The sequence below is a fragment of the Onychostoma macrolepis genome, chromosome 08, assembly GCF_012432095.1.
Source record: "Onychostoma macrolepis isolate SWU-2019 chromosome 08, ASM1243209v1, whole genome shotgun sequence".
In the NCBI taxonomy this organism is placed as follows: Eukaryota; Metazoa; Chordata; class Actinopteri; order Cypriniformes; family Cyprinidae; genus Onychostoma; species Onychostoma macrolepis.
The window spans coordinates 23,609,586-23,634,635 of NC_081162.1; the positions used below are offsets into that span (position 1 = coordinate 23,609,586).

General features: G+C 36.3%; 1 protein-coding gene and 1 long non-coding RNA gene across 2 annotated transcripts in view; both read right to left on the bottom strand.

The window, feature by feature from the left end:
• Positions 1-24,837, bottom strand: part of kcnd1 (potassium voltage-gated channel, Shal-related subfamily, member 1) — a 66,429-nt gene extending 41,592 nt beyond the window's left edge. Inside the window, exons 1-2 of the mRNA XM_058785448.1 lie at positions 24,694-24,837; positions 21,968-23,795 (exon numbers count right to left, since the gene is read on the bottom strand). Of these exons, the coding sequence (XP_058641431.1) occupies positions 21,968-23,082 (1,115 nt within the window). The 5' untranslated portion in view covers positions 23,083-23,795; positions 24,694-24,837. The remainder of the gene's footprint in view (positions 1-21,967; positions 23,796-24,693) is intronic.
• Positions 538-2,473, bottom strand: LOC131546116 (uncharacterized). The gene is made up of 4 exons (XR_009272606.1): positions 2,332-2,473; positions 1,075-1,225; positions 893-950; positions 538-670 (listed from the first exon to the last, which is right to left on the bottom strand). It is a non-coding gene; the product is annotated as an uncharacterized LOC131546116 (long non-coding RNA).
• Positions 24,838-25,050: the final 213 nt, after the last annotated feature.

A 25,050-nucleotide genomic window follows, 5' to 3' on the forward strand; every position in this document is an offset into this window, starting at 1 on the left:
AATAGAAAAAAAAGAAAAAAAAAAGGATTATATATCCTTTGAAATGTAATGTCCTGGTCCAAAACCTCAGGGTTCAAAACCAACAGTCACCCAGAGCAAGAACATTTTGGCTTTGGTGTATAAATAAAAGCTGGCCATTAACTTTATTAGGAACTCAAATATATGCAAAGGCGGCAAAAAGTCCAATGTCACAGGGACAAAAACTAGTTCCAAAGCCATGAAGAAATATTCATGGCCAGTAAAATTTCACAATTTATTTGCAATTAGTCGGTTTGGCAAAATGTTCATGTGTAGCGACTATGCCAGTGTGTTGCCGTTCTTTTTCTGCAAATATTTTCTGAAACAAGGAAGGTCAAATGCATTGTGAAGCTCATTTGTTATAAAGACACTGAGATAGAAAGTCAATACAACAACGACAGCGAGGTTACAACAGAACAACATACTCACAGACAACCAATCTGGAAAAACGTACAGTTTGGCTCCAGATATCAACAAATTACAGCTACATTGTTTCACCAGAGAGCTTGAGACAGGAAGGAGATGTGGACACGGCTATAAGGAGATGTCAGAATCTGAAAAACAGGATTTTGACTGGTTTCCGTGCATCATGTGATCAGGCAGATTAGACTCCGGCTGAGACGACTGCAGCAGAGAGAGGCGTCAAACGTGCCTGAGAAAGTGAGAAACGATAATTCTGCTCTGAAACCTAATCTCTTCACAGGGAGAACAGCAGAAATTAAAGCTATTTATAGACACTGGGTTTATTTAGCTCCTTCTGTGGCCACAACATCAATACACCATCAGGGAATAAGTCAGATCAGCAGAAAACAACTGGAGAATCACCCAAGGGGTCATTATTTTTGGATTCTGTGTGCATTAAATAGTAACTTACTATAAAAGCTTTCGGGCCAGATTCAGTCTCCTGTTTCTGATCTCTGCTCGCGGTCCACCTATTGAGACATTTGACAGAGCACAAATTAGGATCCATCTGCCGTTTCACATTCTTTCCTTTTTTTTATCAAAGCTTTGAAGCTAAACAAACAGAACTAATCATAGGCTTGACTTCTAGCAGACCTCCATAAATGGAAAGCTGACGCTGATGCTGCCAGTGTGCTGAAAGGCCTCGTCCGCAAGATATATATGCGGCATCCACAGGTTAAATGGACCACCCGCTCGCAAATATCGTCAGTGTAGAAAACAGAGAGTACAAAGCTGTGGTTTTTTCCTGTACAGAAAAAAGGCCTCAGGAACAGGAGAAAAGTGCTCTTCGATAAAAGCAGGATTTTATTATGCAATCTACAAACATCAAGTCTGTGATTTAAAACTACTAGGTTATGAGATATGGAAATATGGAGACATAGTAAAAAATAAATGATATAGTATAAATGATATAGTGAAAATCGAAACTTGCATACTACTTCTGGGATGCAGCATACTTTTAGTGTTATTTTAGCATAATTAAGATTAACATAATATTTTAAATGTTTACATTTTCCATTTTCATTTGAAATTGAAAGTTTTATCATTTTGTTTTGTGTCTATATAGCTTTTATTCATTTTTATTTCATTTTTATTTTGGTTATTTTAGTAGACCTACATCAGTCAGAAAATCAATGAGAAATGTTGCCTTGGTAAGTTTTTCCTTTTTTTTAATTTTTTTATTTGAGTTAATGTTTATTTTATTTCAAGTGACGAAAATGCTTTTTTATGGCTTTAGTATATTTAGTTAACTGTAATAACCCTGCACACTATCAGGCATCATGGTAGTGTTCCTGACATAAACAGCATTTCATCTGACATCTCAGCTGCATCCAAAATCGCATAATTCCCTACTACTGCATATAGTAGGTGAAAACAGTACATCACAAAAGTATTATGTCCCCAGATGACCTACTGCTACCCATGAGATTCTGAAGTGCATACTATAGATATAGATATATAGATAGGCCATGGGAGAGTATGTGTGTCAGTGAAATGATGCAACTGATTATGATAGGTCACATGATAATGACAACAAAGCGATTGTAGCATGTCCGGATTATATTTACACTGCACACATTCATACTATATAGTACATAGTTTTTTACCAGTCGTATAGTAATTACTTATCCAAAATAAGTATATACTTAAGAAAATATGTGATTTCAGACTCAGCCCCAATTTAAGCCGAGGCAGCAATGAAAATTTATCCAACTATACACGTGTTATTGTGCCTTCAGATGAGCAACATCCTATCTCAAGAAACTGAAATTTCGTTGGAATTAAAGGCACCAATGAAATGTCGACAGTAAGACTGGGAACAAGTATTAGGAAAGTAAATAGGGTCCGTACTGATTTCATGTTGACAAAAGACAGATGAAGTATTGAACAATTCTTCCAAAATGTAACAAAGCCAGCCAAGCTGAAAAGACTCCAAACCCTGCAGTTTCAGTTTAATAGATGGAAATGCATTCCCTATTCCGTCATCAGACCATCAGACCTCCATCCATCTGTAATATAAGAATGGACATAAATTTAATTGAGTGAAAAAGTGTCCTTTTATTGAAGATTTGGCCAGAGAAATGCTGAACTAAAAGGAGCTTGAACTCTTAGAGAGAGACAAAAGCCAAAGTAACCAAGCATTTGAGGAAATTTTGTGAAAAGACTATTTCGAATATATATGATACAACTTTATTAACTGCATTTGTCTGTTATCAACGGCTCAAGCCTAGGTTAAAATAACGTTACTAGGTTTAAAATAATGTTTTGGAATTAGCAACGGAGGCGTTGGATGAGATGTGGAAGAAATAATCCTACTCACAATAGCGATTTAAGTAGAAAAACCGGACGAATGCCTTGAAATATATCATCTGATCGATGTCTTGAAGTGTGGCAACCGTAGTATAAGCGGAATAATTGACTTCAGTCCGATAAATTATTAGAAAAATAATGCACACCCGAGGTGTAACGAGTCAATTATTCCTCACACACACACACATATATATATATATACACACACACACATTAGGGGTGTCAACGTTAACTCGTTAACGCATGCGATTAATATAACAATTTTAACTTTGATAAGGTTTGACAGTTTGACATGAGGGTACAGCACCAGTGTTGCCAGGGTAATGGCACAAGTGGGCTATTTTGAAAATACAGTAACGGGAAAAATTACAGAGCCTTGGTTTGCTTTTTTTTGGGTACTTTTATAATGTACCACGGCTGCCCAATGTGTATATAGACACCTTTTACTAATGTGTATTATACTTGGAATGTATCCCTGGCAACTTAAGAACAGAGAGGCGGTTATAACATCACAAACAACGTGAGTTTCAGCAGAGCATAACGTACATGTTAAGGCTTTTACACAGCAGAAATAAACATGACAACAGCCACTATATATTATGTAAGATAATAAACACATGATTACGATAGGATATTTGTATGTGATTTTCTTGAGTTGAATGTGTACATCTGAAATGCTAATTTGTTTAGCGATATAAAAGGCTATAAATAGCATATTTTAAAACAACAGTAAACGACCAAATTCCACATGTGATCGTAAAAGGAAGTTATTACAAACACTCGATGGTAGTTTGAAGTGAGTTCTGAGTAAAAGTGTACTATTAATCTCATAAATTGTCTTATGAAGCATGATGCTAATATTAGCTCTAATGAAAATGTGTTGTTGTATTTATTTAGAAATACTTTTGATAATAGTTGGGTAATGTATACTGGGATTGAAGCGATGTGGCTTGGTAAACATTTTATTGCCAGTATAAAGGCTGATAATGGCTGAATAAAAACAAAAGAATAATGATAAAAGAATAATAAGGATTATGTCTCATACCTGGCGGAAGTGTGAAAGGTTCTGTTTCCGTAAACTAGTTTGTCATGCATTTCTTTATTTCAACACATTTACAGGTAAATCCTAGTATTGTAAATTTGTGATTAATCATGATTAATCACAGTCCATGACTGTGATTAACGTGATTAAATCGTTTAATCGATTGACAGCACTAATATACATCTACAGTATATACATCTACAGTATATATATATATATATATATATATATATATATATACATATACATACATATACATATACATATACATAGTCCTCCCCTACTAGTACTTTACATATTAACTACAGAAAACGTTGCTTAGAAATGATAAGACCGAAATGATCAATGAGTTCAACAACACACTGAAATCGCACATTTGAACAGTGGCTTCACAGAAACTCATCAAATGCAAAGCTGCCTTTTGGCTTTTAGCATTACCTCATCAAGAACGCACAATATTTTGTAATGACTTATTAATGAGACGTACATAAAAATTGGGAAATCATGTTCCTCCTTCAGCCCCTGATAGTTGATTGTTTACACCACCTGCCCAATAAAAAACCGCACAAACCCAAGATCAGCTACGGCATCTGTATGATCCATATGCTGTACTTGAGTCTAATCTCAGTGCTTCAGTTTATGAGCCAAGAGCTCAAACAGGAGAAAAGTATCAAAGTTTCATATCCAAAGTTTAATTTCTGGAAATCTGTTTCCAGTTCTGGCATAGATTACACAGTAATCTAGTCCACATTTACCTTTAAATTTACATAGTTTGTGGAGTGCACACTAACTAAATCTGTTTCTACTTGAACATACTTATATAACACAAAGCTTTCTCATTTATGGAAACCACATAAAAAATGATGTCACAGTCAATGTTCATCAATTCGTATTCAGGAACTCCTTTAAGAGATTGTTCTACAGGGGTTCCTCAGGGGTCAACCCTAGGGCCCTTACTCTTTAGTTTGTATTTGAATGATTTTCCAAATATTTGTCCTGATGTACATATACAAGATGACACTGTGATTTATTTACACAACAAAACAAAAAAACAAAAACAGGTGGCACAAAAAGTATCCATTGCAATTATGAAAATTTTTGATTGGTTTACTCAGTGCTGCTGCTTAACATTAAATGTTCGGAAAAGTGCCTGTATGTATTTTAAAATTAAAAGGAGGAGGAGGTCCAACCAGATATATTAGTTAATGGTGAAAAATTACAAATTGTACCAGATTTTAAATATCTTGGAGTTATTTTAGATTCTCATTTAACATTTGAAAAACATGTTCGAAAAATAGTCTGTGCAGTGACACCTCAACGTAGAAATTTTTAATTTTTTACGAAGTCAACTTTCAATAGAAGCTTCGAGAGTCTTTTTGAATTCTTTGATCTTTTCTCATTTTCCTTATTGTATTACTTCATGGTCACAAGCAGGAAAATCTACTCTTAGACCTTTATATTCTTTGTATAAACGTGCTTTAAAAGTATTTGTCAAGAAACCCAACAGATATCACCACTGTTTAATTATCAATAAGTATTTTTTTTTTTTTTTACTTTTGACAATTTTGTTGTGTTTTACAATTGTTGTTTAGTGTACAAAATTGTTAATAACCTTGCACCTTGACCCTTGAAAGAATTTGTTTTCTCTTGTACTGAAAATATAAGACAAACTAGAGCCTCATCAAGAGGTGATTGTGCAGCGAATTTTAGAGTTACTGATTTTGCTTGCTCAGCTTTTTTCTGTAAGAGCTGTTAATCACTGGAATAATTTACCAATTAATATTGGACAGTGTTCCACCTTAGTACAGTTTAAGCTACAATTGAAAATATGGTTAAAGATGAGTCAGGTGTGTGACCATTGAATATGTCTGTATCTTGAATGGCTATATAACTTTGGTGAGTTGTAAATTTTTATACATTTTTGAAGGGTGATGTTTTGTAGTATTTATAGGGAAATTGTGTAGAAATTTGGAAAGTAAATTTAGCTCTGTAGCTAATTCTGGCTGTCTATTGTCCCTGTCAAATAATGAATTAAATAAATAAATAAACCTGATTATTTGTCACATGTAAAGAGTTGAATTGAACTGATTCAATTAATCCAATTATATGCACATGCCTTAAAGTCTTGTTTACACAAAACTATTGAAAAAAAAAAACACTTTTCATTTAACACACATGGATCATTTGTGACAACATGCCCCAGTAGTAAAGTATGTTGTCACACTCTATGGGGTAAGTCGTCACAATTTAGCATTATAAAACAGCAAAAATGTAATAAGGTTTTAAAAGGTAAAAATATAAACTGCCAAAAAAAAAAAAATTAAAACCAGAATTTAACTATTAAAAGTTAGGTTTAAGTGGTTTTGTTCAAAAGCTTTAAAGCTTTGAAATGATGCATCTCCCAACCCTGGCAATTGGGATGTAGATTAGTTTGTTTCTTTGTGAGAACAAATTTGGAGAAATTTTGCATTATATCACTTGCTCAACAATGGAATTAAATCTGCAGTGCATGGGTGCCATTACAATGAGACCCAAACAGCTTATAAAAAATCACAATAATCCACAAGTAATCTACAAGCAGTGTGTATGTAATAAACAAAACCGTCAGTAACACTTTTTAACTTCAAACCCAAATCCTGGATGCCTTGAGAGAGAGTAAGTTTTTAGCAAATGTTCATTTTTGGGTGAACTATTCCCTTGAGGTTTAGAGGCAGTAAATAAAAAGAAATTTATATCTGGGGAAAAATGCTTAAATTGGTACAAAAATGTACAATACAGCTGTTTTCAGACATAGAAAGCTACAATGGGACCTAAAGAGAGCATACCTGTATAAGCCAAAATGAAAAAGCTGTTGTGTCGGTGCATGGATCAGTCAGGTTTCTTCCAGCTCACACGTTGGTTATGTGCAAACAGTCAAGCGTATGCATCAACGCTTTAAATTAAAGCTGCAATGGCTGGGCAAGATCACAGGAACAAAGTCCAGCCCAGTCATACAAGCGCTCAAAATAAGAAAGGTTGCACGGCTGCCATTCATCATGATTACTGTCAGATAGAGCTGAGGCTGTAAATGACAGTCTTTTCCAATCATGCAGAAAGGTGATAATGGTCTCTGGGATGAGGGGAAATGGCAGGGACTTAATTTGACTCCACATTGGAAGTTGTAGAAACGTCTAATTAGAGATCTGTGGACTGCACACATGCGACCAGAGCTCAATGTGCCTGTTAGACTCAGCTAAGTATTATTAGCATGTTAGACCTCTGAAAATTAACAGTTTAAACTCAGATAATGCATGTTCCTACGCAAAGAATAAGAAAAAAAAAAAAAAAGTCAGGATGTCTGCTCTTTCTGGAACACAATGAGAGCTCTTGGGATAGAATGATAAAGTGCAACCCGTTTTAAAGCTGATGAAGTGAACATGTAGAAGCACTTTGTCTCTTTTCTAATACCCTGTAGCTCATGAGACCTAAATATAGCAAATATATAAATGTCTCAAGGTATATTTAATTCATAACACATTGTTGCATAATCAGGTCAACACTAATAACTTTGTCCCCGAAATTATGGATGTTGGTGTTATGATATAGAGGAGACCTGGTCTGGTTGTCACACTTTTTACTCTAGTGAATATTCCTCAGTGTGAGTGGGGTAATTTTTCAATGTCTTTTAAAAAAAAAAAATTTAACTACAAAAAGTTATTTCTGGTTAAATTTACAGTTCATCTGATACACAGATTTTATTTCTTCACTCAGTGGGGTAAATTGTCATTAAACAGCCTGTTGTAAAGTTTTCAGCAAAATCAAATAATAAAATAATTATAAAACAAAACTTTAAAAATGTCATGATCAGTAAGTTTTCATCATGTTTTTCCATTACTTCAACTAATCAAATCAATTCAATCATTTCAATTTCATTCTTTAGGTTATACATGATTTAACTAGATTTTTTCTCAGTCTGATATAATTTAAGTTGAAATGCAGCAGCTGAACTTAAAAATTTAAGGCAGCAGCTGAACTTGAGTTTTTAAGTTAAAGGTGTTCAACAGCAAACTTAAAAACGGTGAATCAGCAAAAATATTAAATTTACTAAAATATCAAAATCTTTTGGTCAGCAGAAATGTAATAATTCAAATTACAACACATAAAAGATAAACGCGTACTTGCCCAAACATATTCTTTATAAAAAGGGCCTTTCCTGAGAAGGCCCATGTGACAACTAGCCCTGTACTGTATAAAACAAAACAAAAAATAATAATATTTTCTGGCGTCTTATAAAATTATACTGTTTTCTACCATTACATGTTATTGAAATGCCCAAACGTACATTAAAAACCATATTAAAATCAATGTAAAGGTGCCTTTCTTATAGGTGACTTTGAGCCCTGAGTTTTTCCCTCCAGAACCGGACATGTTTAGTGGGCTATAAATCAAACCACAATGAACAATGAACAGTTCTCTAGATGATTAAAGTGATTAACTATCGGAGAGAAAATGAATGACTGTGTATATAAGCGCTAACTAGTTAATAATGAGAGAAAAAGTAGGAAACGGGAGGGGCAGATGAACATTGGGATTGCTAATAGACTAGACTAGACTGGACTTTATAAAAATGTATTATTGTAAAATAAAAATTAAATACTTAAATATAAAAATACTTTATTGGAATAGAATAGAATAGAATAGAATAGAATAGAATAGAATAGAATAGAATAGAATAGAATAGAATAGAATAGAATATTGCCAGACAACCAGGGTCTTAAAATGCCTTCCAAAATGTAATTTTTTTGGTCCTAAAAAATTGGCCCACATAAAGTGATAATTTTTTTCCAATCCAGCTCTTGACCTAAAATGAATTTGACATCCCCTATAAAAAGGACAATCCCCCTGGAGTAACCTGGGGTTAAGTGCCTTCCTCAAGGGCACAATGGTGATAATTCATGGGACGCTTCTTGCTCCCAGGAAATGAACAACTTTAAACATGAAACGTATAGGATTTTTGTTGTTGTTGTTGTTAAAACGTTAAAGGGATAGGTCACACAAAAATGAAAATTCTGTCATCATTTACCCTCGTGTCATTACAAACATGAAAAAATTAGTTGAAAAAATTATTTAAATTTGGGGGTGAACTATCCTTTTTAAGAGTTTAAAATCTTGAGTTTGCATTTAATTTCTGATTCAGAATGGAGTGATTCACTTGTGTCGTGATAATTCATGATGTGTGACAAAAACAATTTTCTACAGAAAAACACAGGAAGTCATCTGCATCTCTCAGTGAGGCAATTATCTGTCATATATTCTGTCAAGTGCTCTCACTTGAACCTCATGGTCGGGAAATTGTCACACCACATTTTCAAACCTGAGCATACAGGGTCGAAGCGGATACACACCTTCACACGGCGCACATGCAGCTCTCAGCGAATAAATGGATTTGTACTTTCAGGGTCCCACAGGTTTGCGTGCGGCACGGTGCAAGGACGATTGATTCCCTTCCAGCACATTTGAGCGCAAGAGCTTTCCTTCATGCAGATATGCTCAGTGATTCAAAGACATAACCTGAGGAACACTCACAGCTTGAAGATCTACAGAATCCTCACCTCACCAACAAATCATAAAAAAAAAAACCTACATTTTATTTATAAACATCTACATTCTAATTAGTATCTTTTACATATGAAATATGGCTCTCAATGTCTTGTGATCATTGCAGAACATAAGCATACAGTAAGGAACACTTCCTGTTTTTTTTTCTAAATTGGTCATATATTTATTTTTTATCACATTCATTTTTTAAATAATAATAAAAAACACAAAACTATTATTTAATCATTCATAATATTAAAAATTATTTGTTAAACTTCTGTTGTATTATTACTATTATTAATCATCATCGTCCTCATAATAATAATAATAATAATGTTTTAATACAGTTTTATTTTATTATTGTTATTAGATCTATTTTAAATTTAAATTAAATTTAGATCAAAACAAGTTATTTTTGCAGCTTAGTTTCAATAAATGCTCTAAATAAATGCTATGTTTTCTGAAAGTTCCTGTATTTCTACTGTAAAATATTTCATAGTACATCACATTTTTAAAACAATAACACTAACAATAAAACTAATATTTATTTAAGAAATAACTTAAATATTCATTTATTTTGTTATTATTTTTCTTATTATAAAATATTAATATGATTAATACATTTGTTTTTAATAGTAGTAGTGCTAGTGGTTTATTTATAAATTAAAATGGAAATAAAACCATTTAAAAAAACATAATTTTTTTTTTTTTCAGCTTGGTTTAAATAAATGCTCTTTTTTGACCAAAGAGGGATCTTTGATCGATGAAAGCTGTTTCCACTGAACCATATTTCAAAGTACATCAAACTCTTTTATCATCTCAAAATAATTAAGGTAAATTTGATTATTCATGATATGACCCCTTTTAGTGAAAGTTTGTCATTAGTAATACATATCTGTCAGCACAATGACACATTAAGTCCTGCTTGGAAGGTAAGTAGCTCATTAAGAACCAAACATGACAACAGATTCAATGATGCACATGCAAAGTGCTATCAAAGCAACAACATTCTGCACTAGCTGCTTCCACAGTGCCTGCACTTCAGTCTAGTGCCGCAGTCTTCCCTTTCTCTCAGGCTCCTGTGGGAAAGGTGTGGACCTCGCCGAGAGGCACAAGCAAGAGAGGAAATGATGTCAGCTTTGTCATTTTTCTCCACAAAGGCGGTAAATGGGTCAGGCTCATGCACACAGAAGGACCACAGCCAGGGGCCACCTGACTGAGCAACTACGATTATTTTTGGATAGGAGGGAGGTGTAAGTTGGCCAAATCATGTCAGGAGCGCTGGAGAATGGGAGGGTGCGTTTTTGCAACGGCACCATGGAGATGAATTGTGCACAGAGCTATCGTTACTTACGAACACTTTTATTAAGCAATGCCTCTCAGTATGACAGTTTGAATGGTTTATATACTTGTGATGATTAATCTGGGTCACTGTAACCATAACCAACCTCCACATTCATAGATGTGTCTGATGAGAATTACATGCATGGGAAAAAAAGATAATCATCTTGTAAAATCAAAGAGGTGGATTTCCTGACCGTGAGTTAACCTTCTGAATGATGTGTTAGCTATAAATCTATGACTTGCAAAATTCTCCATCATCCCTTGTCCTTCATAAAACATGTGAAAGGCAATGGGAACCTCTATTTAAGCTTTCATTCAATCCCAGTATTGCAACACAAAGCTAGTTCTGATGGAAGTGCCTCATGGCTCTGTCCTGGGCCCGCTATTATTATCACTGTCAAATGGATTTAAAATATCTCCCTCTTCCTGACCACTGACCCTTATCCTATGATTTACTAAACTACAAGGATAATAAATGCTAAGCATTTGTGTCATCACCTCTGCTGTCTCCACACAATAAATACGATATTTACATGTGACCTTTTGACATTTAATTTTCTGTTCTCATAGGCAAAGTAAAATCAGACCTCTAAATTTCATTGAATCATTATTCCTTATGCTGCAAAATTGTTTACCATTTTAAATATCTGAATGAAATGACAAATAATCAATCAAGGGATACTGCTGAGAGGCTTTTTCACTCTAATCCATCATACGGCACCATATGACTCTCTAGACCTCAACAAATCCCTTTATCTGCATGCCAATCCAGGTGTGATCTCTTTTCCCTGTAAGATTATGAATTGCCTGTTATTGTCTGGACTCTGAGAGCTGTCAGGAAGCCAGCATGAGTGTGAACTACAGCGTTCAATACAAGTTCTTTAAGGTTTGTTCAGACAGGCAGAAAAAAACAAATCATCTTTGGAGTGTCTAACTCAAAATCTGATTGGTCTGAAGAGAGAGATAAATAAATAAATAACAATATAAATAAATAATTCAAAAGTTGTTGTAATCATCATCATAAAACTTTTTGGAGTTTTTGTATTAAATCTGATTAGTTTTAAGATAAAAAAAAAACAGCCTAATTACTAAATATTAATGAAAAATACAAATATTAACACAATAGAATTAATATATAAAATATATAACATATACACACACACACACACACACATATATATATATATATATATATATATATATATATATATATATATATATATACATATACAGTGGGGCAAAAAAGTATTTAGTCAGCCACCAATTGTGCAAGTTCTCCAACTTAAAAAGATGAGAGGCCTGTAATTTTCATCATAGGTATACCTCAACTATGAGAGACAAAATGAGAAAAAAATCCAGAAAATCACATTGTAGGATTTTAAAGAATTAATTGGTAAATTCCTCGGTAAAATAAGTATTTGGTCACCTACAAACAAGCAAGATTTCTGGCTCTCACAGACCTGTAACTTCTTCTTTAAGAGGCTCCTCTGTCCTCCACTCGTTACCTGTATTAATGGCATCTGTTTGAACTCGTTATCAGTATAAAAGACACCTGTCCACAACCTCAAACAGTCCAACTCCAAACTCCACCATGGCCAAGACCAAAGAGCTGTCAAAGGACACCAGAAACAAAATTGTAGACCTGCACCAGGCTGGGAAGACTGAATCTGCAATAGGTAAGCAGCTTGGTGTGAAGAAATCAACTGTGGGAGCAATTATTAGAAAATGGAAGACATACAAGACCACTGATAATCTCCCTCGATCTGGGGCTCCACGCAAGATCTCACCCGTGGGGTCAAAATGATCACAAGAACTGTGAGCAAAATCCCAGAACCACACGGGGGACCTAGTGAATGACCTGCAGAGAGCTGGGACCAAAGTAACAAAGGCCTCAAATCCTGCAGTGCCAGACGTGTCCCCCTGCTTAAACCAGTACATGTCCGGGCCCGTCTGAAGTTTGCTAGAGAGCATTTGGATGATCCAGAAGAGGATTGGGAGAATGTCATATGGTCAGATGAAACCAAAATAGAACTTTTGGTAAAAACTCAACTTGTCGTGTTTGGAGGAGAAAGAATGCTGAGTTGCATCCAAAGAACACCATACCTACTGTGAAGCATGGGGGTGGAAACATCATGCTTTGGGGCTGTTTTTCTGCAAAGGGACCAGGACGACTGATCCGTGTAAACGAAAGAATGAATGGGGCCATGTATGGTGAGATTTTAGGTGAAAACCTCCTTCCATCAGCAAGGGCATTGAAGATGAAACGTGGCTGGGTCTTTCAGCATGACAATGATCCCAAACACACCGCCTGGCAACGAAGGAGTGGCTTCAGAAGAAGCATTTCAAGGTCCTGGAGTGGCCTAGACAGTCTCCAGATCTCAACCCCATCGAAAATCTTTGGAGGGAGTTAAAAGTCCGTGTTGCCCAGCGACAGCCCCAAAACATTACTGCTCTAGAGGAGATCTGCATGGAGGAATGGGCCAAAATACCAGCAACAGTGTGTGAAAACCTTGTGAATTTGTCATTGCCAACAAAGGGTATATAACAAAGTATTGAGATGAAATTTTGTTATTGACCAAATACTTATTTTCCACCATAATTTGCAAATAAATTCTTTAAAAATCCTACAATGTGATTTTCTGGATTTTTTTTTCCTCATTTTGTCTCTCATAGTTGAGGTATACCTATGATGAAAATTACAGGCCTCTCTCATCTTTTTAAGTGGGAGAACTTGCACAATTGGTGGCTGACTAAATACTTTTTTGCCCCACTGTATATATATTTTATATATATATATATACTGTATATAAAGAAATTATAAAATAAAAAAAAAATACATATTAACTATACTGAATGTAATTGACTGAAAATGACAGTGAAGTTCTAAAGATCAGATTTGATGACTAAATTGGATTGGCAGAATGAAAAATGCCTTAGAGTCTATGAATCACAGACAAACAGCATAAAATGACATAAGAAATTGCAAAAAATATGTCAAGATGGGTGGCTAGAAAACAGATGGATTTGGTGACTTACTCAATTGAGCATTTGTTTGCTTTTGCAAATATACAAACTGTTATATTTACAGCCATGCAGCCAAACAACTATCCAGAAACCACACACATCACACAAAGACTGTGCCATTAAAAGCTGACAGTATCTAACCTTGATCACTTCTTCAGCACTACCTGGAAATGTGGTGGAATTGGCAGAACATTTGAGACACTGCTTGTGCTTTTAAGAGCAATCTCTACAAGTCAGACAGCCTGAGACACCTGACAGGCACACCATAATTACAGATGGAAAGACCACAGACAGCTGATGATATTGGTTTTACTCCAGATCAGAGGAGTTCAAATTCATTTGCAGGGAGGAAGTTGGTTTGCTTTGATTAAGTAGCAGAATAAATTTACTTAAACATCCATCACTATGTGACATCGCACTAAATTATAAAACACACAATGTGCCAGCTGTCAACGAAAAGGTCAAAAGACTTATCTCTGGAGGAATTGAGTTAAAGGTAGAGCTCAGCCAAAAATGAAAATTCTACCATCATTTACTCATCCTCACACCGATTTTTCTGCAAAACACAAAAGCGGATGTTAAACAAAATACCGAAAGTAAAAGAAGAAGAATACTGTCAAAAAAGAAGGAACCCAAATGATGACATTCAAATCTTCCCCTCCGCTGAAATTCTCAAATCACTTTTGCATTTTTGCATATTCAACACACAACATGTGAAAATCAGTGAAGTCTGGCATCATTGACATCAATTCTGATACAACACGTCTGGATGTTCCATATTTGTTAATTATTCAGATCTTTAAATATAAACAAAAGTGAATGATATTAAAGAAAAATCATGCCGTTTTGGAACATGAGGGTAAAAAAACTCCCTCTAGTCAATAATTTTATCCCTTAAAAATCATCTTTGATAATCAAAATGACACATTTAAATGTTTTTTCCAATGAAAATAATTTCTTCATGTCTTAAAATGGCTTGAACGTAACTCTACACATATACAAGTATAGAATGATCTATGAACATGCAAATTAATCCCCTCCTCCACTCAACCGCACCAGCTTATGCTATGTTCCGTTTACCTCAGAAGTCGGATGGAGCACAGTCAACCAAGTGGACTGTGCTCCAGTAAAGAAGTCAGAAAACCAAGATGGACGCATCCATTGTTAGCATCGTTACCAGTCGATTAAAAAAAAAAAACAACAACATAAAAAGTGGTATTTTGCACAGATAATGCCATAGAGTTTATTGAGTCACAGACAAATGTAAGTGCTAATAAACAATACCACTGTTTACTCTTCTGTTGATGCACTGAGCAGCCATATTGGATTCTAAAGTTGGAGCGTTTGAGATCCTCCAAGATTCCAAATCGGAACTCCGACTTGGGAAGGTGTTCCAGTTAAAAGTTCCTTCTGGGAACTCGGAATTTCCAACTTCTGAGTACAAATGGAACGCAGCATTAGACCTGCTCCATTTTCACTCAGTTAGCAGAAGTAGGCGCTGTAGTAAACACAACACAATGGTAGTGGCAATTGCAGATTAATGGTTATCGTTGTGTCATTCGTTACAGTTTTGAGAATGAATCCCTGAGTGAATGTATTCAAATTCTGAATGGATTATAGCCTAGAAAGCGTACAAAGAGCGCTCTCCTTATAAAAGCTGTCACTCGTCTTAGTTCATCGCAGTCTCATTCTGTTATAATCAGTGAAGCTCTACACTGCACAATGAATCTCTTATTTACATTGTGTCTACAACTTGTTTGTTATAATGAGAGGATCCGCGAGTGCAGAACTCAACACTTGAGCAAAACTCCAGCGATCTGAGCGGTGAGTGGATTCTGACTAACTTAAACACCTCTGATTGGCTGTTGCGTTCAAAAATTAAGAGACATGTCTGTGATTGGCTATAGCAATCAACTCTGCAAAAACCGTAAAGCCCCGTTCTGTATGTTGATGTGATTGGTTACAAACAGAAAACAGAGGCAATTTCAACTGCATTTTTGAGACTTTTGAGTTCTAAGGAGAAAATACTTGGCAAGGTTGACTGATGAATTTGCACATGGTTTGTGTTTAAACATTAAAAACACCAGATAGACATGTAACCAACATTAAAAACTTGATATTCACCACAAGGGGTCTTTACTGCTACAATGCTAGAATGACATGAATGACTGGGTGCTACTGTGTGGTTGCTAAGGTGTTCTGTATGTTTTTAGTGTGTTGAGGTTGCTAAGCTGTTTTTTGGTTTTCTTTGTGCGTGTTTTTTTATGCGGTTGATAAGGTGTTTTGGATGTTTTTTATTATTATTATTATGCAGCTGTTAAGCTGTTCTGGGAGTTTTAGTGTGTTGCTGTGTGGTATCTAAGGTGTTCTGGATGGTTGCTAGGGTATGGTATGTTCATGATTCACACTCAGAAAAGCATCTGACCCATTATGTGAAAACGAGTAGAAATCAGAAATCCTTCATTGAACTGCACCATAGCCACACCTGAATTCAATCTGTTCTCAGCCGGCATTATCTCTTATGCCACAGTCAAATCCCCCAGCCAATCACGGCCGACCTTTACACGCCAAAAAAAAAGCATGTGGTTCCCGCTGCCTCCAGCACGAGATGAATTATGTGAACTGAACCAAAACCAGAACCACATTACATCACTAATACATAATTCTGACAGGTCATCAGTCTGAGGAGAAAAAAATAAATAATAAAATAAGAGGCCCAATCCCATCACGCAGCCTGACAGCTTCAATGAAGTGATAAGTTGAGTAGTTTCTGTCACAGACATTAGCGCTTAACACGGCTGCTGTGAGGTCTCTTGGGTCTTGCATTGTTCAAGGACGACACTTTTCCCACAAGACACTTATATAAGCCAACAGCAGATGGTGAGTGTGGACTCTAGAGAGGGACGCTGACGCTCTGGGACAACAAGTTTTGTCCTCTTGTAAAGGGACAGATTAATGTTACAACCCGATTGGAAAGATTTTGAATAGCCCATCACATCTGTTATTGATAAATGATAAAACGAGCAAAGAACAGTTAACAGAAATGTCCCATATGAAAATTATCCATGGTTTTACAACAAATAAACCCCCCAAAAAACATGGTTACTGTAATTAAACCACGGTAACCACAAATAAACCATGGTTTTGCTACACTAACCATAGTTTAACCATGGTATTTGTGGTAAAACTGTGGTTATACTAATCAATACACCAAAAAAAAAATGGTTACTACACTTTTACTACAATAAAACAATGGTTAATTTTTGTAAGGGGTGCTGTGGTTGTACCATGGTAATGTGTAGGACTGGATCTCATTTGAGAACCAATTAATCTTTAAATATTTCTTTGGATTACACAGATTGTATTTCCTATATTTTATTAAAAAATAAAACATGCAATTCCACATCTTCCCTAATATGCTCTTTGAAAGCTATAAGAAAACAAATGTAAATGTTTAAACTTTAAATGTACTATACATTCTGTGCAAAAAAGAGTCAGCGCTGCAGTGCAGTTCACTGTGCACATGTTAGGACATAAGAGCTGCTCGCCCACAGGGACCCAGGTTTAAGTTTGACCTGGGTCATGTCCCAATCCCATTCACCTTCTCTCACCCTATTTTCCTATTTTGTCTACACTCCACTTTCCTTAAAATGAAAGGCAAATAGGCTGAAAGGCCAAAAATAAATATTATATATAGTAACTAATCTCAATATAAGCAAGACAGTTAATTAATTAATTAAAATAACATTGACTTGGAATGACAAGAAAAGGATCTATCTATCCATCCATCTGTCTGCCTAGATATCTTCAATCTATCCATCAATCCATCCATCATTTAATCTATAAACATTCAATTTTCAACTGTTTTGAATAAAAAAATAAAATAAACTTAAGGCCAACATTCAATTCATTTGTCTCAACTCTTAATTAAAAAACGACAGTCACCTTATATTAATTCCTTTGAATTTCAATTAATTCTAATTCTACTTCCCAAATTCGTGTCAAATTCAAATTGCAATTCTGCATTATGTTTGCCAACTAAATTTACATTTCCTCTTCACTTCTGCACATTTTTAACTCAAAGCAGTCAAGGTAACTCCTTCTGCCAAGATCACCTCGTTTTCGAGCAGCTTCTGTAATGTCTTACATTGGGCTACTGTATCCTGCTTTCTCCTAGGTTGTATTAAATAATAACTTAGAAGGTGCATTAAACATTTAACACAGTATCCAAATGGAAAAAAGCAGACATCTTAATTCAGCAGCTCCTGCTCCAAATGCTGCCCTGTCAAGGTCAAAGAAGAGGAAGCATAAAGTTGGATATTAAGTCATGGTAATGTGAATTCCACTCGGCTGCCGCCACAGACCGACCAATCGAATCTTGCACTCACTGAGCGTCTCTAAAGAGTCTTTGCTTGCTCCTTTGATCTGCGCACATGCATTTCTTTCTGCACAGTAAGGCTAAAGCAGAGTGTTTATCCGGCTCTCTCCAGAGAAAACATGACCAGTCAACCCAACCCAGAATAAAACATTAATGCATCAGGTGATCTCTGTACTGCATCTTCAGGAACACCCACAAATATATTCATTTATTCAATTCAGACATTCATTAACATGCACGCCGAAGCATGCAACCTGATGGAGTTATTTGCCTTTTCATTGCCCGGGATTTCCAAACCACAGAAGTGCATAATTATATTTGGAAAATATGATTATAGGGTTTATAATGCCATACTTCTTGTCGCTCTGTTTTTCATGCATATTAACATATAAATGCAAACAAAGTACTGAATTTGAAAACTGAACATTACTTTTGCTGTTCCAACATGACTGCTTCCAGAATCCAGATTTGATTTTCTTTGGAGACTATACAACGGTCACATAGCCGGGTCTATGTAAAAGTAATTAGTTTGAGGTTGAAATGTCACTGATTAGGTTTTAAAGTTGCTGGATGGCGTCACAGACTTATTATCCAGACACAAACTTGCTTTACATCATTATTCACTTCAAATCTTTCCTTCCGCTGCAGCTCTCAAATCTCATTTGCATTTCCGCATATTCAAACATGCCGGCCACAGTGATTTGACAAAAAGTTTTAGAACAACATGAAGATGAAAAGTTTTTGTTTTTTTTCATTTTAAAAAGGAAATGCAATTGAAATCGGAAAAAAAAAAAAAAACTTTTCCGAAGAAAAAAAATCCTAAAGAAAAATAAATAAAAATAAATAAATAGGCCTAAAGAAAAAAATTCCTCAAGCAAAACTGTCTTAGGCATACTAGAAAGTTCCAAAGCCTGCCTGTCTTTTTTACAGACAAAGTGAGTGGCACTTGCCTAAACAAACTCTTTGCCTGTATTATCATTCGCCTGGAGAAAAATTGTAAAATTGAATCATAATACCAAACCATTCTTCAACAAACCACACAATTTTAACCATCACACATGACAAATATGTGACACAGGTTAAATAATTTGTTAAAATCAGCTCTAACTATGAGCAATAGCAACAGTGATTATTCCTACTAATAATAAGCGCATTATAGATGGCTTCAAACTGTAATAGTCTGCATCACTGCATACAGATAGACTGAAACCATAATACTGTTAGATCAAACATCTGAACCTCTAACATTAATGAGAACCATCTGTTTGGGAGCTGCTCTTCATGAAGTGGGCAAATCTAATAATATAATACAGATTATACATTTAGGCGCAAGAGATCATATTATACACACAGTTCAATATGTACACAATTTTATATAAAATATGTAGACTTCTAGATAGCAATAACTCTGCTCAGATATGGCTATCATTGTTTTACCAAATATGAATGTATAAAGTGTGCATGTCATTTGATGAAAAACTGCTGAAAACCTGATAGCGGGTAATATATATGTGTGTGTGAGATGATCATGTAAACAGGATGATGTATTGCTTGAGAGTGTTAATACGCAGCTCCTGACATTTGCACGATAAGCTCAGATATTATGAGTAATATGGTGCTAGTTCCTACATTTGCATAATCCACGGGAAGATTGTCATTAACACTAATGTGAATCTGATATCTAAACCTGTCCACTATTGTTACAGACCATCATCATTCGCCCACTGCCTGAGAGCAACTGAAATGTAGTTGCACCAAATTCACAATAATGCTATGCATCAAAGTATCCAACGTATACTGGCTGCAACTAAAAATAGTATGCATATGCCATATGCAGTATGCAACAATATACACTACAAATATGAGTTTGGGCCATAACTCCCAAGTCACTATGATACAAAGTGCAACCGTGACTAACAATGTTTTTAGCAGCTTCGGTTTTCAGACAGATTTTTTTCAATACATTTTCTCCATAGGCATTCTGGAAAACTCTTTAATAAAGAATAAAAAGTCATGAATCGATCCGAAGGTGTGACTCATAAGATTACAAACTTACATAATTACATAATTACATAATTTTGATATTTCATTGATTTTAATATTAGTCGCTGGCTGGAATTCTATATAACAAAATAGATTTTTATTGTTTTATATGATGCATAGATAGAATATAGGTCGCACATTAGAAGTCTTCACCTGGAATTTAGCAATTAAATAAATTTTTTTAAATACAAAATTTACATTTTACATGTGCTCTAACCTCATTGGCTCAACCAGTGGCATTAGTGTTCAGGGAAATCTGTTTGAAAACAAATAAAATGAATAGATATTGCTGCCAGTTTATTCATAACACTTGAAATGGAAGGTCAAATCGAGCACATTACATTGTGGGATATATTATTTCACAGTGTGCTATGGTTATATACCACGCTTTTTGCCAAACATAGTAGCTCATTCAGGAATTCCATGCATACAGAAAACTAGCACACTTTGTGCAGTTTACTTACTACATACTGAAAAAAATTGTAGTATTGTATGGTAATAATACGACATTAGGAACACAGCCTACATGTGCTATAATCTGCATCACAATACTGTTCAACATCTGAATTATTTTCATTGCATCTGTGTGGGTGTTTTCTACCCAACAACAACATGGAAAAAAAGAAACCATATTGAGATATTTTGCAAAACTGCCAAACGTTTCAGGCATAAAATGACTACGCTTCATCTATCCTCCTCATCCTCTGCTCTGGAGCGCAGTGACACAGCGTTCCACTCTTCATCTATCACTCTGAGGGATTAAACTGTATCATTGAACAAGAGAAAACTGGACTCTGTCATTTCTGCTTCCCTAAAGTCTGACAGCAAACCAATGGCGAGAGACGTGGCTGAAGACTATTGTGCAGAAACAGCGCATCACTCATTCACAGCTCAGTTTATGAGCAAATGACTCACTACAGAGAACTATAAGAGAGGTTTCAGGGCATAACTGGGGGAATCAAAGGCACATATACTGGTTTTGTAGCCTGGGGTGATTTAAGTTTCTCTAACCTTGTAAATTTGCATTTTTTAACATATAGACGGGCGTCTTACCTAAATAGAAGTAAGAAGAATAAACTCACCCTGTTACTAGAACCATTATTTTTTATTTTCTAAATGTAAAAATAAAATAAAAAATAAAAATTATTTGTATTTATTTTGTTTATTTAATATTTATAAATAATAATAAAAACATAATTATATATATATATATATATATATATATATATATACATACATACATACATACACACACACATATATATATATATATATATATATATATATATAAAATTTGCTTAAAATATATAATAATAATATTGCTTTTATTGATTCAAGACATCTTAATTAACAAAAAACTGCAGTACTAAACCCGAATGCTGGTAAGCAAATCAGTGTTTGATCAATCTTTAAAAAAAAATATATATATAGTTTACACAGTAGCTATAACTTTAAGTCATAACCCCGTTCATATTCAAACTTATTCTTCACTGCAAAAGTTTCATTTGAACTATACAAGAACACTGTCAGCATCATAAATGAGCAATGAAGCTGTAAGTGGTTTGGATCACATGGGAATTTTCTAGAAAGTTCTTAATGGCCCTCATCTACTCCTTCCTTAGCTTTTTAAATGCTACCATGGAACCAGTTTCACTGCAGTCCAAACAAACGCCAGTCGACAGTCATAAAAAACCTCTCCGCATATAGAAAACCAATCTGTCGCATATCCAAAACATCACAAGCTGCAGATAAAAAGGGAATGGACTTACCCAAGTGTTGTCATGGTGACTATGGTGTACCAAAAGGAGGCTGGGATGCTGGTGAAGTTGGTTCCCTTGGTGCCTTTCTCGGCGTAGAACATGACGGTGGCAAATATGATGATGGCCATGGTCAGGGAAAACAGGAGGAAGCCCAACTCAGAAGCGCAGCTCTTCAGGGTATAACCCAGGATCCGCAGGCCCTGAGAGTGACGCGAGAACTTGAAGATCCGGAAGACACGGAACACCCTCAACGTGACAAACGCACCACTCACGTCCTCGTTCTCAGGCATGACCAGGCCGATGTAGTAGGGCATGATGGCGACGACGTCAATGACACTCATGACCGAGCGCATGAACTTACAGCGGCTGGGCGCAGCGAAAAGCCTCATGAGGTACTCGAACGTGAAGATGAGGACGCAGGCCGTGTCCATGCAGAAAAACGCCAGCGAGTACTTCTCGCCACATGGCAAGTCTTTCTTGCTGCCTTTGGGGGGTCGGCAGGGGACAGTTTCCACCACGTTCGCTATGACCGAGACGGCGATGAAGAAACCCGTGACATAGTAGAAAACGAGAGCCATGGTGCTCGTGTGGGGGTTTTCAAAGGCGCGCCACAAGCGTTCCCGAGATGTGCTGTGCGGCGGAAGAGGAGTATCCGTCGCCATCTCGGCCTCCGTGTCCTCGGCCAAACGTTCCTGGTTCTCTTTCTTGCGATCCCTGTACTCTTCCATGCAGCAGTCGCCGATAATGTCCGGCACGATGCCGTAAAACGCCAGCTCCTCGTCGAAGGCCTGAATGCACTCCTGCCTCGGGTAGTGAAGTTTGCCGGTTCGGTAGAAGTTCAAAATGTGGCGAAACATCTCCGGGTCCCTGTCGAAGAAATACTCCTGAGTGTCCTCGTTGTAGAAAAACTCCTTTTCCGAGCTGCCCAGCAGAGTGTCGGGATAGCGGTCCAGCGTGTTCTTCCATGTCTGGAAGCGGAGCCCGCTCACGTTTACGAACAGGATCTCGTCGTTGCGACTCTTTTTGTCCACCGGCGGTTTGGGCATGGTTTTCTTGGCCAGAGGAAGCCACCCGACGGCCGCTGCCCTGGCAAACGGAAGCCATGTTGCCACTCCGGCAGCCATGTTTAATTTGGTGTCTAAGCGTTGTTAATGAATCAAATACGCCAATGGGGAGAACGCCAGTCAGTCCTGAGAAGCTTTTCTGCACCTTTTTGGACCAGAAAGAGTCTTTCCAAACTAATCATCCGAGCTGAGGATCTCAGACTAGTTCCTCACTGTGTCTGTACATTTAATAAGCTAGGAAGGAATCCTGTGAGGTAAATGGAAGTAGACGAATGTTTTCATTATCTGCTACAAAAAAATTGGGGCTGTCAGAGTGTCAAAGCCATTTGAATCTCAGGACCTCCATATATCAAAAACGATTCTGAAATGACCCATTAAAATTCATCAGCTCAAGTCTTTTGTTTGCAGATTGTGGTTGTTCAAAGAATCAGTTCAGCCATTTAAAGGGTTAACCCTCTTGGCCATCTCTTGCAGGCTCTGCCGGAGAATACTGATTTGTTGCTGTGCTGTGCCGTTTCAAATTTTTATTAGTCTGTGATGAGGCTTTCTGAAGTTAGCAAGAAGACTATTTCTCCTCTAGTGCGGCCATTCTTTCATTTGAAGGTGTTCTCCCTCCTTTTTATGCTATTTCAAGACTCTTGCCTTTAATTTTTCTTTTCTCTCTTCAAGCTTCAAGTGGCTGCTCAATCTCACAAGAGGCTGAGAAGATTTTCAAATGGAGATCTCAGAACCGCAGCCACCTGGACTCCAAGTATGGCCGTTCCTTCATGCACCTGTCATGAAACAACACAACAAATCAGATGACATCTCAAAGCAACACGGGACAGCTACTTTCACCAACTTGTTTTACGTCAGAGACTGTTAAAATAAACAAGCCTCACAGTCTGTTTATAAGAGCTCTCGCACGCTAGTCATTCACACTTTGTGCTACACAGAAAACATGTGCCATTACATTTTACATATATAAAATAGGACACACAGAAATACATTCATAAATTGCTTATAAATATATACTACTTTATAAATAATAAAAATACTTTGCATAGAGAACTATCATTTTTCAATGCATATGCTACTATTTTGCACAAGTAAATGTTCAGGTTCACAACAATCAATATTCAACGTATAAAGTCAATCAGTAATGTATTTCCCCACTTCTAAGCTAATGCAACTTCCTGTTGCATCTAAATGTCTCAGTATGAAGAACCTCCCTAATCCAGAATCAGATTTTAAAACCAACACAAACTTTTTAGGGTATCATCACATAACCACACGGCTGCCCTTAAGGGTCCTGTCGGAGGACAGGTGACCCAGCCCAGTCCCGACATAATGCATACAACACATACTCCCACAATCAAAAATCAATAACGCATTACTCTACACCTCCTGCACCATGCGCAAGAACATGCACGTAGAAGACGAACAGTAAATTCTGGTTTTACTTTAGCACTAATGCAGCTCTAGAGCAAAACACATTAACCAACTTATTCTTCCTTTTTTCGTCAGACGAGAGTGTAAAATGCAAATGTGGGTGCTTCTAAATTTCCTTAAATGCACATCCCTAAAGTGACTCCCAAAATCAATGAGAGCCGTAAATAAAACAACATAAAAAAGTCAAGCAAGTTGCCAGCAGTAACGATAAGTAATGATTTATCTTTAAAGACTTATTACCTCCGAGACAGACGAGAGGAGGAAGAGTTCAATGTGACGGAAAGCTGATGAAAGAAAGAAAAAGGAAAGAAAGAGCAATCTTTCTGCAGCAGTCCTGGCATCTCGCATGCAGCTTGTGAAGGAGCGACCGTAACGCCTAGTCCTCCTTGCCTCTCTCTCCTCTCCTCCGCTGCTCTGTTGCATTCGTGCGCTGCCTTTCTCTCTCTCTTTTACTCTCATTTGCTTGCTCAACCTCCCCACCCTCTTTTTCTCTCTCTCACTCTCTCTCTCTACACTTATACACATCCATTTAAAGCTTAATATCTCTTGCAAATGCATCCTGCCCTACAATGGGTCATAGAGAACGAGGCAATAGCT